This window comes from Colletotrichum godetiae (genome assembly GCF_030913485.1).
Source record: "Colletotrichum godetiae strain CBS 193.32 chromosome Unknown BDP55scaffold_1, whole genome shotgun sequence".
NCBI classification, from domain to species: domain Eukaryota; kingdom Fungi; phylum Ascomycota; class Sordariomycetes; order Glomerellales; family Glomerellaceae; genus Colletotrichum; species Colletotrichum godetiae.
This window is the reverse complement of record NW_026851249.1, coordinates 870,794-883,879: the sequence shown is the minus strand read 5'-3', so window position 1 is coordinate 883,879 and position 13,086 is coordinate 870,794. Positions and strand designations below refer to the sequence as shown.

The window sequence follows — 13,086 nt, the reverse complement described above, 5'->3', positions numbered from 1 at the left end:
TGATTTGGTTCTAAAAATGTACTCTTTACTCAAAGTCTATCCTTCTCAACCTCAACGGCCTCCTCCAATCTTGCCTCTATCCGGGCAATCACGTCCGCATCGTACAGGTCCTCCAACTTGGTATCATCCTTCTTAAGGTACTCCTTCTCGTGGCGGAGAGCCTCATCTCTCGTCATACAGACCAAGTCGCGGAAGCGAATGTTGGACCACTTTTGCTCCTCGGCGCCCTCGCCGATGCGCAGCTTAGTCTGGCCCTCGGGCCGTCTCCACCGCACCAGCACGAGTCTGTTGATGAGACCGGTGACGGCACTCCGTCCTTTCCACAGCTCCTCGGTCAAAAAGGCGGCATCGCCGAGGGAGACGGGGATACGGAGTCCCTTGGACTCTTCGATGCCGAATCTGTGGTGGACGATTCGCGTCTCGGAGCCCTGGACGAATGCGACAATATCTGTGTAGAGCTTGTCGCGATTCTTGGCCGGGACGTAATCGAGGGGATATCCTAGAAGCTTTGTTAGCACTATGAGACAGATGTAGTCGCTTCATGATTCTTACCTGAAATGCTGAGAATGACGTGATTGGCGGCGATGTATCCAAAGACGGCGGGCATGGTTCCAAGTACGGGCAAAATTCGGACTCTGAAAGTGGGCAAAACGCTGAGATCGCCGACCTGGCCCTTCTTGAACTCTTCTTCGTCAAGCGGCAGGAGGGCGGCCTTGCCCTCGCCGGCGACTTCAGTAGAGTACACAACAGGAATCCCGCCCGTCACGCCCTGCAGCTTCAGCTTCCTGCGAGTGGCTCTGGAGAGCCCGTCGTCAGTGCTGGCCCCGATATCGCCGACATTCACGCGCGTAGGGTCGCCCTTGGCCCCGGCACCCATAGAAGAGATGACGGGGATGCCGTGATCGTAACAGTACTTGAGCAGAGCAACCTTGGTGTCAATGTTATCAATCGCGTCAACGACGTAGTCCGGCTTCTGTCCGTTCTCAGCCCAGGGCGCAAGCAGCGCGTCGGCGGCAATCTTTTCAAACTTTTGGTTCTTGAGCTCGTACTTGGCCCAGGGGGCGATGGCGATGAGGCGGCGGTAGAGGCATTGGACTTTGGGGATACCAACGTCCGCCAGTGTGGCGACGGCGTGTCGGTTGAGGGAGCTGAGGGTGACCTGGTCGAAGTCGATGAGACGGATCTTGGAGACGCCGGAGCGGGCGAGAGCGGCGGTGCAGTGGGAGCCTACGCCGCCGCAGCCGACGACGATGACGAAGGCGTTGCGGAGCTTTTGCAGGCCGTCGTCTTTGAGGAAGACCCTATTGCGGGCGAGTTGCTCGAGGATGAGTTCCTCGTCAAAGTCGCCGGCCTGGGCTCGTCTCGCGAGGGCTTGGTTGCGGGCATCCTCCTTGTCTACTGGGGGCGATGCGGCGCCATACCGAGTGAGCTGTGAGGTGTGATTAGTCTTTTTTACTGTCTCTGTGAATTGGTATAGATGAAATGTATGAACCTTGGCAGCTTCTTCAGCAGAAGGAGGGATGGACTTTTTGAGATCTTGGATTCGTTCTTTTCTTTCGAATGCTTGGTAGCCGAGGATGAGACATGCTACCGTGGCGCCTGACAAGAAGGCAGTAGCGGCCAGTTGAGCGTGCGGACTTGACGCCGCTTTAGAGAAAAAGGAAGACATTCTCAATCTCGCACACTCATCATGCGAGATGACGAGGTTACTCAATTGTAAAGTCAACAAAGAGGGTGAGTGCCTTGAGTGACTTTCTATCAAGCCAGTCTTACACGCGCTTCACAAGGACCCTCTCAAAGTCACCGGCGATGGGTCTAAGCAGCAAAATTGGACTTGCGCCATCTCCGATCACAGAGAAAAGTTGCTCCAGGTGAGCGGCCAATCAGAACCCCCAATTCCAGCTGACAGCGGAACATTTGCCCACCGACACCACCGACCGCACCGGCCAGCAGTGGCCCCACTTCGGCATCGAATCTTGGATGGATCGGCCACCTCAGGATGAAAGCTCCCTGGTCATTCAAGCTCTGAGCTTGCCGAATATTTAATCTCACCGCAAAAGAACCCAACTTCGATACAGCCACCGACGACGGACACCTGCCAAAATCGATGACCCTCACAACCGCATGAGCACAACAATCCTCCCGATCTGAAGTTTCCCCGGCCCGCAGCCACGATGCGCCAGCGCCTAGCCCTCCGCAGAATCCTCCTCCAGAGGCTCTTCCGGCTCCAGACCACCCGACCCTTCACGAGCAACACATCCCTCACCTCCCGCAGCAGGCCACAGCTGCCCTTCCTCTCGATTCCCGTCGTCACCTCGCCGCGAGCCCGCTACTTCACCACGGAAAAGAAGCGCTTCCTGCGCTATGAGGGCCGCCTCTTCCTCCGCTACAATGTCTCCATCTGGGGTGGCGCCCTCTGCATCCTCGGCATCATCTTCTTGCTAAACCAGGAAGGCTTGGAAAAGGAGCACCCCACGCCGCATGAGTGGTCCTACCTGACGCGCATGGGCGTCCGCGGGGCCAAGAACGCCGCCCGGGACTCGACCGGCAACAGCGTGAACTGGGTCGAGGTCATCGTGACCTGCAGGCGCGCGCTGGCTAGGCTGGAGAACCCCGATATCGACGGTGCCGCAATCAGGGAGCTGCTCGACGAACCTCTATCCATCGACGGCATCGGCAACGCGGGCAAGGACGTCTCAGCCAAGAGCGAGAACTGGAGGCGGGGCTACTACGAGGTTCTGATGCTTATGGCGCAGGCGGCGGAGCAGCTCGACGGCTGGGTCAAGGACAAGACGAGGAATATCATCTTCCCCGCCGACGTCGTCCTGGGCCCTTCCAACCCACACCCGAAACCCATCCCCGCCGGCGCCGAGAGCGCGCCCCGGGAGGAGGACTGCGAGGTCGCCTACGAGCCCGCCGAGAACCACTACCTCCGCATCCTCACCACAAAGGGCTTCACCGACCGCCAAAAGATGGACGCCGCCCTCGCGTACGGCTCCTTCCTCGACTACAAAAACATGCCCGACGCCGCCGAACGCATGTACCAGTGGGCGCTCACCCTAGCGACGGCGAGCGCCCCGAGCGACCCTCCCCTCGTCGACCCCCGCACCTACACCATCAACGACAAGAAGCCGACGCAGCCGTCCGAGAACGTGCTGACCGTTCTCACCTCCATCGCCCTCCACAAGGCCCGCAACGACGACGTCAACGCCGCCCTCCCCATCTTCATCTCCGTCCTCCGTGCCCGCCGTGCCCTGCCCGTAGTCCCTCTCCCGGGCCAAGAACGTCCCACAGAGACGCCCTCGACGCTCTGGCAGAGGATATGGAACCTCGCGCAGGCGCCTACTTACCCTGCCCCGCCAGACGACGGCACCCGCGCGCCCTGGCGCCACTCGAAAGAACTCTGCGAAGAGGCCGGGCTGAACCTCTACATTGGCGAAATCATCTACGCGGCCGCCGCAGCCGCAAAGGACTCTTCCTCTTCCAAGAAGCAGGCCGCCAACCGTGACGAGGGCCTCGCGTGGACGCGCGATGCCGTCGACCTCGCCGAGGAGCAGCTGCGTAAGCTCGGTCCGATCGGCGGCGACAAGGAGGCCCGCAAGACGTGCCGCGAGTGTCTGGGCACGGGACTGCAGAACTGGTCTGCCATGGTGGCCAGCTTGGCTCGCGAAGAGGAGGTCAAGAACCGGGCTGAGCCGACGAAATCGGCGTTTGGATTCTGGACGGAGACCAAGACGGAGGAGAGCAGGTGGGCGGCAGAGGAGAAGGTCGTCAAGGAGAGGATACGGCGGACTAGGGAGTTGTTGGTGCAGGTTGAGCCGCCTGTTGCTGGGTTGGCTTCGTTGCTTCAGGTGTAGGAGGTGCTGTTTGATGGAGAATGGTGCTGCGAATGGGAGCAGAGGGTTCAGGGAGTTATGTACAACAACATTGTTTCGACAATCTATATGTCAATGATACCACTTGCACATTCAATACCTTCTCTCGTACAGTAATATCTCAAGTCCCATCAATCACCAACATGCACGGGATGTAGACAAGGCTTGGTTACTGGGTCCATGTTGCAGCACTCCATGATTGCTTATATTGTCTTTGAATGAGTTGACTATCAAGGCTACATCAAGAAGCACGTCGAGTTGTGGCTGGTAGTGCAATCAAGGTGTGGCGGTGCGAGATTAAAGTGGAGGGCGCCCAAGCTCCCGTCCCGTCGTCGCGTGGCGCGCCTGACTGCACTTCGGTCGCGACTTGTTTCTTCCACCTTCAACCAAAAAGGTTTCCCGACTGCCAACTCTGCCACCGTTAACGGAAAGCTGACGGACACGGCATTTCAGAGTTCAATCACCATCAAGGCCTGTTGGCTTCGGTATCTCTGCTGTCAAAGTTCATTTTCTTGAACAGGTGAGCTATCTCGTGTAGAACACTGAATCGATCTTGACTGACCTCATCCCAGCAGCCACTCTCCAACCTCAGCTTTAACAAACCCTTGAAGTTATTGGAATATTCTTTTCTCGTAGTCCTTGCTCTGACTCAAACCAGCTACGTTCCCAGCTTCTCGAGTGAGATCTGGCAAGATCCTCTCCCAGGAGCGCGTATGGGATTTTCCCACCTTCCCTCTTTCTATACCTTTCTCGCGGAATGTCAAGTTGACTCTCAGCTTGTTCTTACCATGCTTTACCAGTATTATTTGCCATTTTCTTCGTACCCAATATTCCTTTCTCCCTTCCCCCACTCTGCCTGCATTGATGAAAGCTTTCACAAACGGTAACGGGACCATCGGTTCTGCGGTTCCGTAACGGAACCCTCCTCTCGATGGCAAGACCAGCACCAAAGAACAGAGATCTGAGCAGGCACCCATCTGGATTCCCCAGCATGAATGTTATCGCTGCTTTTGCTGCAACAGCTGGCACCAGTTCCTCGAAATCCCGTGCCGCAATGACGACAAGTCACAACACCTAGAAGTATTTACTCTCTGTGGGTCACAGTAGGCACTCTTTTTGGGGGTGCTTGCCGTATTTGCCTTGGAGAGTTCTTGCTCATGACAGGACAAAAGATAGTTTTCAATCGGAGCTGGCCGGTACGTTGACAACATCCTCGACAGCTTCATACTAGAGAGACGAAGAGCTAACGTTGGGTGCAGATTTCGAGAACTGCCAGCCTAGCGGCCTACGCAGCAACACGATATAGAATTGCCCGGTGATGACCATAGTCCAAATAAGCCAAAGTTGCAGACAGCACGAGGGTTACATCCGTCGGCCGTTGTCCGTGAGAACATGAGAGAGCTAATCTGAGGGCAATTCTTCGTGGTCGAGGTGAGTGGTATTTCAGCATGTCGGGTACGGTCCAAGCACAGCGTCATCTCTCTCTGTTATCTCAAGCTTCGAGATCATGTTTCCTAGCAGGAAACGGGGTTCTTGGACGCTCAATCATGTTATCTCTCAAGATGGTGTGCTCCTCTTGTATCATCAGCCTGAGAGTAGGCAAGTACCTTCACAGTTCTCTAATGCCCATTAATAAACAAGCCATGACCAACGGACCGCCGCTGCGTTCCCCTCGATACACTCCAAGGCCCTCGAAAATCTTCTAGATAATTCTCATCTTATGCTCAACTACCTAAACACAGATTACTTAATCACTTCTAATCACTAAAATGAAACAACAAAAGAGTTCACCCCCCCGGTGGCGAACGGGGGCTACATCTCTGGGTGCACATGCTGGGATTCGAACCTGAAGCCTATCGTAGGCTAAGCCAGTTGAGGAGGCTCGCCCGTGACCATCCCGCCAAACGGCAGTTTGACCTGACCTCACAGGCCTGTGAGGCGCCTGCTGCCGTTGGTGACAGGAATGGACTTGAGGGAGGGTATAAGGGCTTCCTCGTGGCAATGTGAGGAAGGTTCGGCCGTGGCGTATTCTCAAAAGAATAGATGAGGTGAGGATTCAGGCCACTCGCCCTCCCCGCGTCACCTGCACACACCTTGATAATTACGATCCCGTGCTCTCGCTTGATGAATCAACAGGCCTGCCGGTTATTCAGAACGGCATCCGCCTCTACGCCTTATTCGACCCGCGCTGCGGTCCTATCTCTGGGAGCTTTGGGCTTTAGTACGCAAGTCACACGTTTCGCCCCTTGCCCGGCTTCACACTGCTGTTAACGCCAACCATTGAGGCGGATGCCAGGATGCCAAACGACTGGGACAAGGACGCTTAGGCGGTTGACGGAGGGAGATGGGCCGCAGACCGCACTGAGCCAAGATTTATTTTCGAGAAGAGTGTTCTGTCAGGATCTGAAGACGTGGCGTGGCGTGATGTGAGGAATGAGTTTGATCCGGAGAGTATGTTTGCCGGGCTATGGTATCGTGAGAAGATGCTTGGTCGCGTGTATTCGAGCGGACCGAGTTTGAGAGAACTTCCGTTATGGACCATCAACGTATTACATCCAGACACGGTCAGCGGTCGTGTATTTGAGCCCTAGAAACAACGTATCCTAGATTTTGAGAAAAGCACCAAGTAAACATCGTATCTTGGCCGGTTGGTTGAGACACCTACCTATGCGGCGATATCAGACCGAACCGCGACGCATATCATCAGGTACATATAAGCACCGAATTACACAGATACAACGGGAAACTTATTCGTCGCATCATCTTCTGTATCGGTGTACTAGACAGGGACAGGGTCAGATCAACGGCCTGGAAATGGTTACACGAGCGAACTGGCACCGATAAGACCCATATTCCCGATCGGGGCGAATACGGCTTGCGCAAGCACGAAATCCTTCGTACAAGTCCGCGGGCGATGATTGGATACTCCATGTTGTCTCGAACTCCCAACGCGCAACACTCCCTCCCCTTGTCCAGACAGTCAGCATAGGCTTCGACCCCAAACAGGCAGCTGGGTACACAATCTCGTTGCCTTTAGGGGTGCCATCCTCGGAAGTCGGCTCAGCAATGATATAAGAAACACCACAGCCTCTCTGGTAAAGCTCGTGATGAGCTTGTGTTCTAGGCTTGTTAGCTTTGGGTTCTGTCAACGAGCGACTTCATCTCTCAGTAAACGACTTAGACTCGATTGCACTGACATGAACGACTCCTCGCAATGAGCGTTAGCGACGACTATTTCGGCCCGCAGGTGCGTGGCTACTTTGATTTCACCGTCTTATTCGAACAGAGCATCCTCTCCATCCTGCCATCCGCTCTCTTTATCCTCCTAGTCCCGATCAGGATCACCTCGCTCTTACGCAATAATATCCGCGTTGACTCAGGAAAACTCCTGTGGCTGAAGCTGGTATGTTCAACTGATTCTTGACGCTTGGATAGGTGAAGGAAGAAGCCTGACGATATCTCAGTCAGCCGTAACCACGTTTCTATGCCTTCAAATAGCCCTCATTACACTATGGTCTCTCCCAACCACCCCCAACACAAAAGCCTCGACAGCAGAAAGCGCCCTCGGCCTCATCGAAGCCATCGTAATCGGCGCCCTCTCGTACACAGAACACAAGCGCTCCGTCAGGCCGTCCCTGCTCCTCGGCGGTTACCTCGTCCTGGCCATCATTCTCGACACCGCACATGCCAGGACACTATGGATCCGAGACGGTCTTACCCCCATCGCCGGCGTCTTCGCGGCCTCGCTCGCTATCAAGGCCGTCATGCTCGTGTTGGAAGAGACGCCGAAGCGCGCGTACCTGCCGGATAGCGAGAAATATGTTGCGGTGGAGTGCACCACCGGCGTCGTGAGCCGAAGCCTGTTCTGGTGGTTGAATGGTCTGTTCTTCCAGGGCTTCAGGCTGCTCATCGGGCTGGAGGATCTGGGGCCAATTGATCCCAAGTTTGACTCGGCAGTTTTGCTTGACACACTCGACCGAGTATGGTCCAAGGGTGAGTCTGACCTGTCTCTTCGCGGTACATGAAGGAGGAAAAGGGGGCAAGCAAACCAAACTGACAACAAGATAGCCGAGAAAAACAGTAAATGGAGTCTCATCAGAAGTGTGTTCTGGGCATACAGGACCACCTTTCTTGCAGCAGTCCTCCCTCGCATCCTCTTCGCGGGCTTCATCTTTTCCCAGCCATTTCTCGTCAATCAGATTGTAAACTTTGTTGGGAGTCCCCGAACGGAGAGTTCGAAGAACATTGCCGGCGGTCTTGTCGGCGCAACGGCGTTGATAAATTGTGGAATCGCTGTGAGTCCCCCGCTCATAAAACACTGCCATCTCGGCGCTCAGCTAACAAATGCACTTTCCAGGTCTCAAGATGCTGGTACCAGCACATGACATTCCAGCTCGTGACGCTCTTCCGCGGCGGCCTCGTCTCCCTCATCTTTAAAAAGACGCTCAGCCTCGACGCTTCGGTGATTAAAGACTCAGCGCCCGTGACGCTTATGAGCGTCGACATTGAAAATATTGCCGTGTCCATGACGTTTATCCACGACGTCTGGGCTGCGGCTGTTGAACTCCCGGTAGGGGTGTATCTGCTGTACCGACAGGTCGGCCCTCCTTGTTTTCTCCTGCTCATCCCAGGCCTAGGTAAGTTATGTCGTATTTTCACTTTCTAACTCCTTATTCTGTTTCTTGCGAAGACGTCTTAGACGTACTAATCACCGTGTCAGTCTGTACTGCTCTTACAACAAAGCTCTCCACGCGCATGGCACCGGCGCGCGTCGCATGGAACCAAGGCGTACAGAAGCGCGTCTCCATCACATCGTCCATGCTCACGCAGATCAAGGGCATCAAAATGATGGGTCTAACAGACCACTTCTCCAACATCATCCAGAAGCTGCGCGTCTCGGAGCTGAAGCTCTCCACCAAGTTCAGAATCCTCGTCACCATCCTGAGTGTAATCGGTATATCCCCCTCCCTCTACCATGGAACATCGCTCGATGAAGGGGAACATACTAAGACAAGCGTCTCCTTTCAGCCGGCATCGCCCAGCAATTCACCCCAATCGTCATCATCGCCGCCGCCGTCTTCTGGACAAGAGCGGAGCAAGGCCTCACCATCGCCGAAGCGTTCACAGCTCTGTCCATCATCGTGCTGGTCTCGCAACCCCTCATCAAGCTCATCTCGTCCATCATGCAGCTCATGGGAGCCTTCGGCTGCTTCATGCGCATCCAAGAGTTTCTTCTCTTGGATGAAATTATCGACCAGCGGCAGATCATCACTGGCTCTTCCAAGGCCTCTTTGGAGTCTAACCGCCCGCTGCCGAGTATCCACAGCTCCGATTTGCAGCCCCTGACTCCACGGGCGGCCGAGTCGACGAAGAACACCGAAATTGAGCTTTGTTCTTTGAGGGAAACGATTAGAACTTCCTCCGTTACCTCAGGCGATACCAACAAGCCCGTGGTCACCATAAGTGATGCAACACTGGTCCTGAAAGACGGCACCGAGATGTTGAAGAATGTGTCCCTTGCCCTCCGACAAGCTACCATTTCAATGCTCGTCGGACGCGTAGGCTGCGGTAAATCGTTGCTACTGAAAGCCATGCTAGGAGAAACCGGCATCTCGTCCGGCAGCATCACGATACACACCTCGTCCGTCGCCTTTTGCGATCAGTCCGCCTGGCTACGTAACGTTTCCATCAAGGACAACATCATAGGCCAGTCACCTTTCGATCAAGCCTGGTTCTCCGCTGTCGTGCGAGCCTGCGCGCTCGATGAAGACATTGCGCTGTTTATTGAGGCCGAGGATACCATTGTCGGCACCGGTGGTGTAGCACTCAGTGGTGGCCAGAAGCAGAGAGTGGTGAGTCCTGACTACCTACTTACTGACATGAGCGGTATCAATGTGTTCGTACTGGTTGGCTCACCCGAAACGTAACAGGCTCTGGCTCGCGCAGTCTACTCACGCAAGAAATTACTTCTCCTTGACGACGTCTTCAGTGGCCTTGATAATTCAACATGTAAGGCTGTTTTCCGGCGTCTTCTAGGTCCGGATGGGCTTCTACATCAAGCGGGCATGACGGTATTTCTCGCAACCAATCACGGTAAGTCTAGTCTACCACTTAATAGACCAGTGGCGAAGATGTATGACTGACGAGCACGTAGTCAACTTCCTCCGCTCGGCCGACTGCATCACCATGATTCAAGATGGTACTATCCTCCATAACCAGATTTCTTTCGACTCTATCCCGCAGTCCGCATGGGGCCATCTCGTTGAGGAAGAGACCGAAGGAAGAAGCCCCGACGAGGACGTCGAATCGGCTGAGAGTCTCGCCAAAGACTCAAAACCCACTAGAGTAGATCGGCTTGTCGTCGTCGCTCCCGGAGCCACGGAGGCCGAGTTGACGAGGCAGACGGGCGACACTGAGTGCTACCGGATGTACTTCAACTCCATTGGGTGGCCCATCTTGGTTGTGTTTCTCATCCTCAACGTCATGTTTGTTGCTTTCACAAAGATGCCTCGTTAGTATCCTTTCTTGTTCAATCTCGGTCTTGTAGGGAATAGTTGCAATGCTAACCGGGACTGTAGAAATTTGGTTACGAATCTGGACTGAACACGGCACGAACGACCGGCCGGCAATGCATTTCGGAATCTACGTCATGTTTGGTCTCCTCTGCATCGTCCTCAATGGCGTAGCACTAGGGTGAGCTTTCCGGCATCCACCTCGCTCAGCTATTTCATCTTACTAACTATTCAAGTTTCTGGATGCTGCTCGCCATCCCCCGATCCGCGAATCACCTCCACCAAACCCTTCTCAAAGCAGTTCTCGCGTAAGACCATCCCAGCCCTCCTGACCAGCCTGCCTCACCTAGTCTCCCATCAACACTAACACCCTCCCAAGCGCACCCCTCTACTTCTTCACAACAACAGACAGCGGCGTCACCCTCAACCGCTTCAGCCAAGACATGGCCCTCATAGACCACCGCCTCCCCATCTCCGCCTGGGCCACAATCCACAGCTTCCTCACCGTCCTCGCCGAGACCGCCATCATCGCCACAGGAAGCTCCTACATCGCCGCCCTCATCCCCCCGTCCTTCCTCGCCCTCTACCTCTTACAAAAGTACTACCTCCGCACCTCCCGCCAGCTCCGCCACATCGACCTCGAAGCCAAGTCCCCGCTCTTCACCCACTTCTCCGAGGTCCTGGCGGGACTACCCACCATCCGCGCTTTTGCCTGGTCGCCGGCCATGCTCCGCGAGAACCACGCGCTGCTCGACGCCTCGCAGCGGCCGTATTACCTCTTCTTCTGCGTTCAGCGCTGGCTCAACGTCGTGCTGGACCTTTTCATTGCGGGTATGGCTGTCGTTCTCGTGGCGTTTGCGCTGTATTTCACGAATGCTACGACCATGGGCGCCATTGGTCTCGCCATGGTGAATATCATCAACTTTAATCAGACGCTGGGTGATTTCATCGAAATGTGGACCATGTTGGAGACGAGTCTTGGTGCAATTGCGAGGTTGAAGTATTTTGTGCGGTATACCCCGCGCGAAGACCGCGATGGGGAGACGAACGAGATGCCGCCGGCATGGCCTGGAAGTGGGAAGATTGAGATTGAGAACGTGACGGCTGCGTATAGGCAAGTTTCGCGTTGTGGTTCCTGATGCTGAAGCTTGACGTGGGCTAATATCCGAACCAGTAACGAAACTGAGCCCGTCTTGAGAAATGTATCCTTGACGATAGAACCAGGCCAAAAGATTGGCATCTGCGGACGCTCTGGCTCCGGCAAATCCTCCCTCCTCCTCACACTCCTCCGTCTTCTCGACCTCAAGTCCGAAGAAGGAGAAGGAGGAGGCAAAGGAGACCTCAGAATCGCCTCTCATTCCCTCCTAGCCCTCCCCCGCTCCGCCATCCGCACATCCCTCACCACACTCCCACAGGATCCAGTCCTACTACCGGGCACCGTCCGCGAGAACCTCGACCCCGGAGGTCACACGCCCGACGTCGACCTAATCTCCGCCTTGCGCGAGATGAAGGTATGGGAGCCCATTGAAGCGCGAGCCGGCGGCGGTCTAGACACGGAAATGTCCGCAACGGGGCTGAGTGCGGGACAGAAGCAGCTGTTTTGCCTTGCCAGAGCGGTGTTGAGGAAGCGGTCGGGGGGTATTGTTTTGCTTGATGAGGCGACGAGTAATGTTGACCATGCTACTGATGAGGAAGTTAGGAAGGTTTTGGATGAGGTGTTTGGGGAGGCGGGTGTTACTGTAGTTGAGGTTGCGCATCGGTTGGAGGCTATAGTTGGGTATGATGTGGTTGTCGTGATGCATGAGGGTCGGGTGGTGGAGGTTGGCAAGCCGAAGGAGTTGTTGGTTCAGGCATCACGGTTTCGGAGTCTTTGGGATAGCCGGGGGGCTTGAGAGCGGCGAGCGTGACCTTCAAGTATATCTTCAATGAAGAGTACTCACTATAGAAGCATGAAGGTTCCAGTATGGTCACAAATAATGTGAAGATATCGAAACACGCCGAAAAACCTTGATCCCTTCTGGTGTTGTTCCAGAGCCGTGTTCTTGACCACGCCAGCCAATCCATATCTTGAAATTAAGACCAGAAGACAAAAGTCACGCAAGGCTGATTATCATTCGGAAACTAGACAGCTAAGTAGTGCGAGGCGCTCAGGTGAGAGAAGAAATTTCTCGTGATCGTGGGATTCGACATGAGTGCCTCCATCATCGACCTGCCTCAATCTACTTGTATCCAGCAAGATAACGACCACCAAGACAGGCAATCTAACACAGAACTAAGAAGAAACCCAAATACGGCGTCGACAGTATTGGGCGCGGAAACGCTCGTCGTCACATGTCGTCGGCTTTTCGTTGTCGAGCTTGCTAACTTGCACCGCAACGTGTATACAGCCACGTTTCGATGGCGTCTGAGACTTTACGAGTCATAAAGTTCCGCCATGAACCTGCCCAGCCAATATAGGAATCACCTACGAATGGGAGGGGGTGGCAGTCGATGTCGTCAAAAATCTGCAAAGGCGTATCTTCATGCGCCAGCTCTCATAGTGGTTTCGTTTGCGGCGTGAACTAAAGCGGCTGAAGAATTAAGTCAAGGGAGTGCGTATTATTTTGGTATACATCTACTGCTATATGTAGTACAATCATCTTTTATTTATTGTTTTTATTTTTTTACCATGGGTAAATCAATCTCTTTCTGCCTCTCAA

At 54.7% G+C, this 13,086-nt stretch overlaps 3 protein-coding genes across 3 annotated transcripts; 2 read left to right on the top strand and 1 right to left on the bottom strand.

Moving 5' to 3' along the window:
- Positions 1 to 29: 29 nt before the first annotated feature.
- Positions 30 to 1,669, bottom strand: BDP55DRAFT_722343 (ThiF family protein; the record flags this gene model as incomplete). The annotated part of the gene is made up of 3 exons (XM_060578590.1): positions 30 to 499; positions 553 to 1,429; positions 1,493 to 1,669. 3 exons carry the CDS (start codon positions 1,667 to 1,669, stop codon positions 30 to 32), a joined length of 1,524 nt encoding a protein of 507 aa, XP_060436844.1.
- A 170-nt stretch (positions 1,670 to 1,839) lies between these two features.
- BDP55DRAFT_640441 (uncharacterized protein) lies at positions 1,840 to 3,972 on the top strand. Its single transcript, XM_060573338.1, has one exon. The coding sequence runs from the start codon at positions 2,175 to 2,177 to the stop codon at positions 3,855 to 3,857; it is 1,683 nt and encodes a 560-aa protein (XP_060436843.1). The 5' UTR covers positions 1,840 to 2,174; the 3' UTR covers positions 3,858 to 3,972.
- Positions 3,973 to 6,884: 2,912 nt separating this feature from the next.
- Positions 6,885 to 12,387, top strand: BDP55DRAFT_597755 (putative ABC multidrug transporter). The gene is made up of 12 exons (XM_060571010.1): positions 6,885 to 7,278; positions 7,340 to 7,868; positions 7,944 to 8,170; positions 8,233 to 8,512; positions 8,596 to 8,829; positions 8,904 to 9,727; positions 9,806 to 9,968; positions 10,030 to 10,386; positions 10,454 to 10,568; positions 10,624 to 10,695; positions 10,767 to 11,501; positions 11,562 to 12,387. Exons 1-12 carry the CDS (start codon positions 7,090 to 7,092, stop codon positions 12,277 to 12,279), a joined length of 4,443 nt encoding a protein of 1,480 aa, XP_060436842.1. The 5' UTR covers positions 6,885 to 7,089; the 3' UTR covers positions 12,280 to 12,387.
- The last annotated feature ends 699 nt before the right edge of the window (positions 12,388 to 13,086 follow it).

Coding starts and splice junctions, on each gene's coding strand:
- BDP55DRAFT_597755 (XM_060571010.1), top strand. CDS start 7,090: ATGAGCGTTAGCGACGACTATTTCGGCCCGCAGGTGCGTGGCTACTTT. Junction 7,279..7,339: donor AACTCCTGTGGCTGAAGCTG/GTATGTTCAACT, acceptor ACGATATCTCAG/TCAGCCGTAACCACGTTTCT. Junction 10,387..10,453: donor TGCTTTCACAAAGATGCCTC/GTTAGTATCCTT, acceptor CCGGGACTGTAG/AAATTTGGTTACGAATCTGG.
- BDP55DRAFT_640441 (XM_060573338.1), top strand. CDS start 2,175: ATGCGCCAGCGCCTAGCCCTCCGCAGAATCCTCCTCCAGAGGCTCTTC.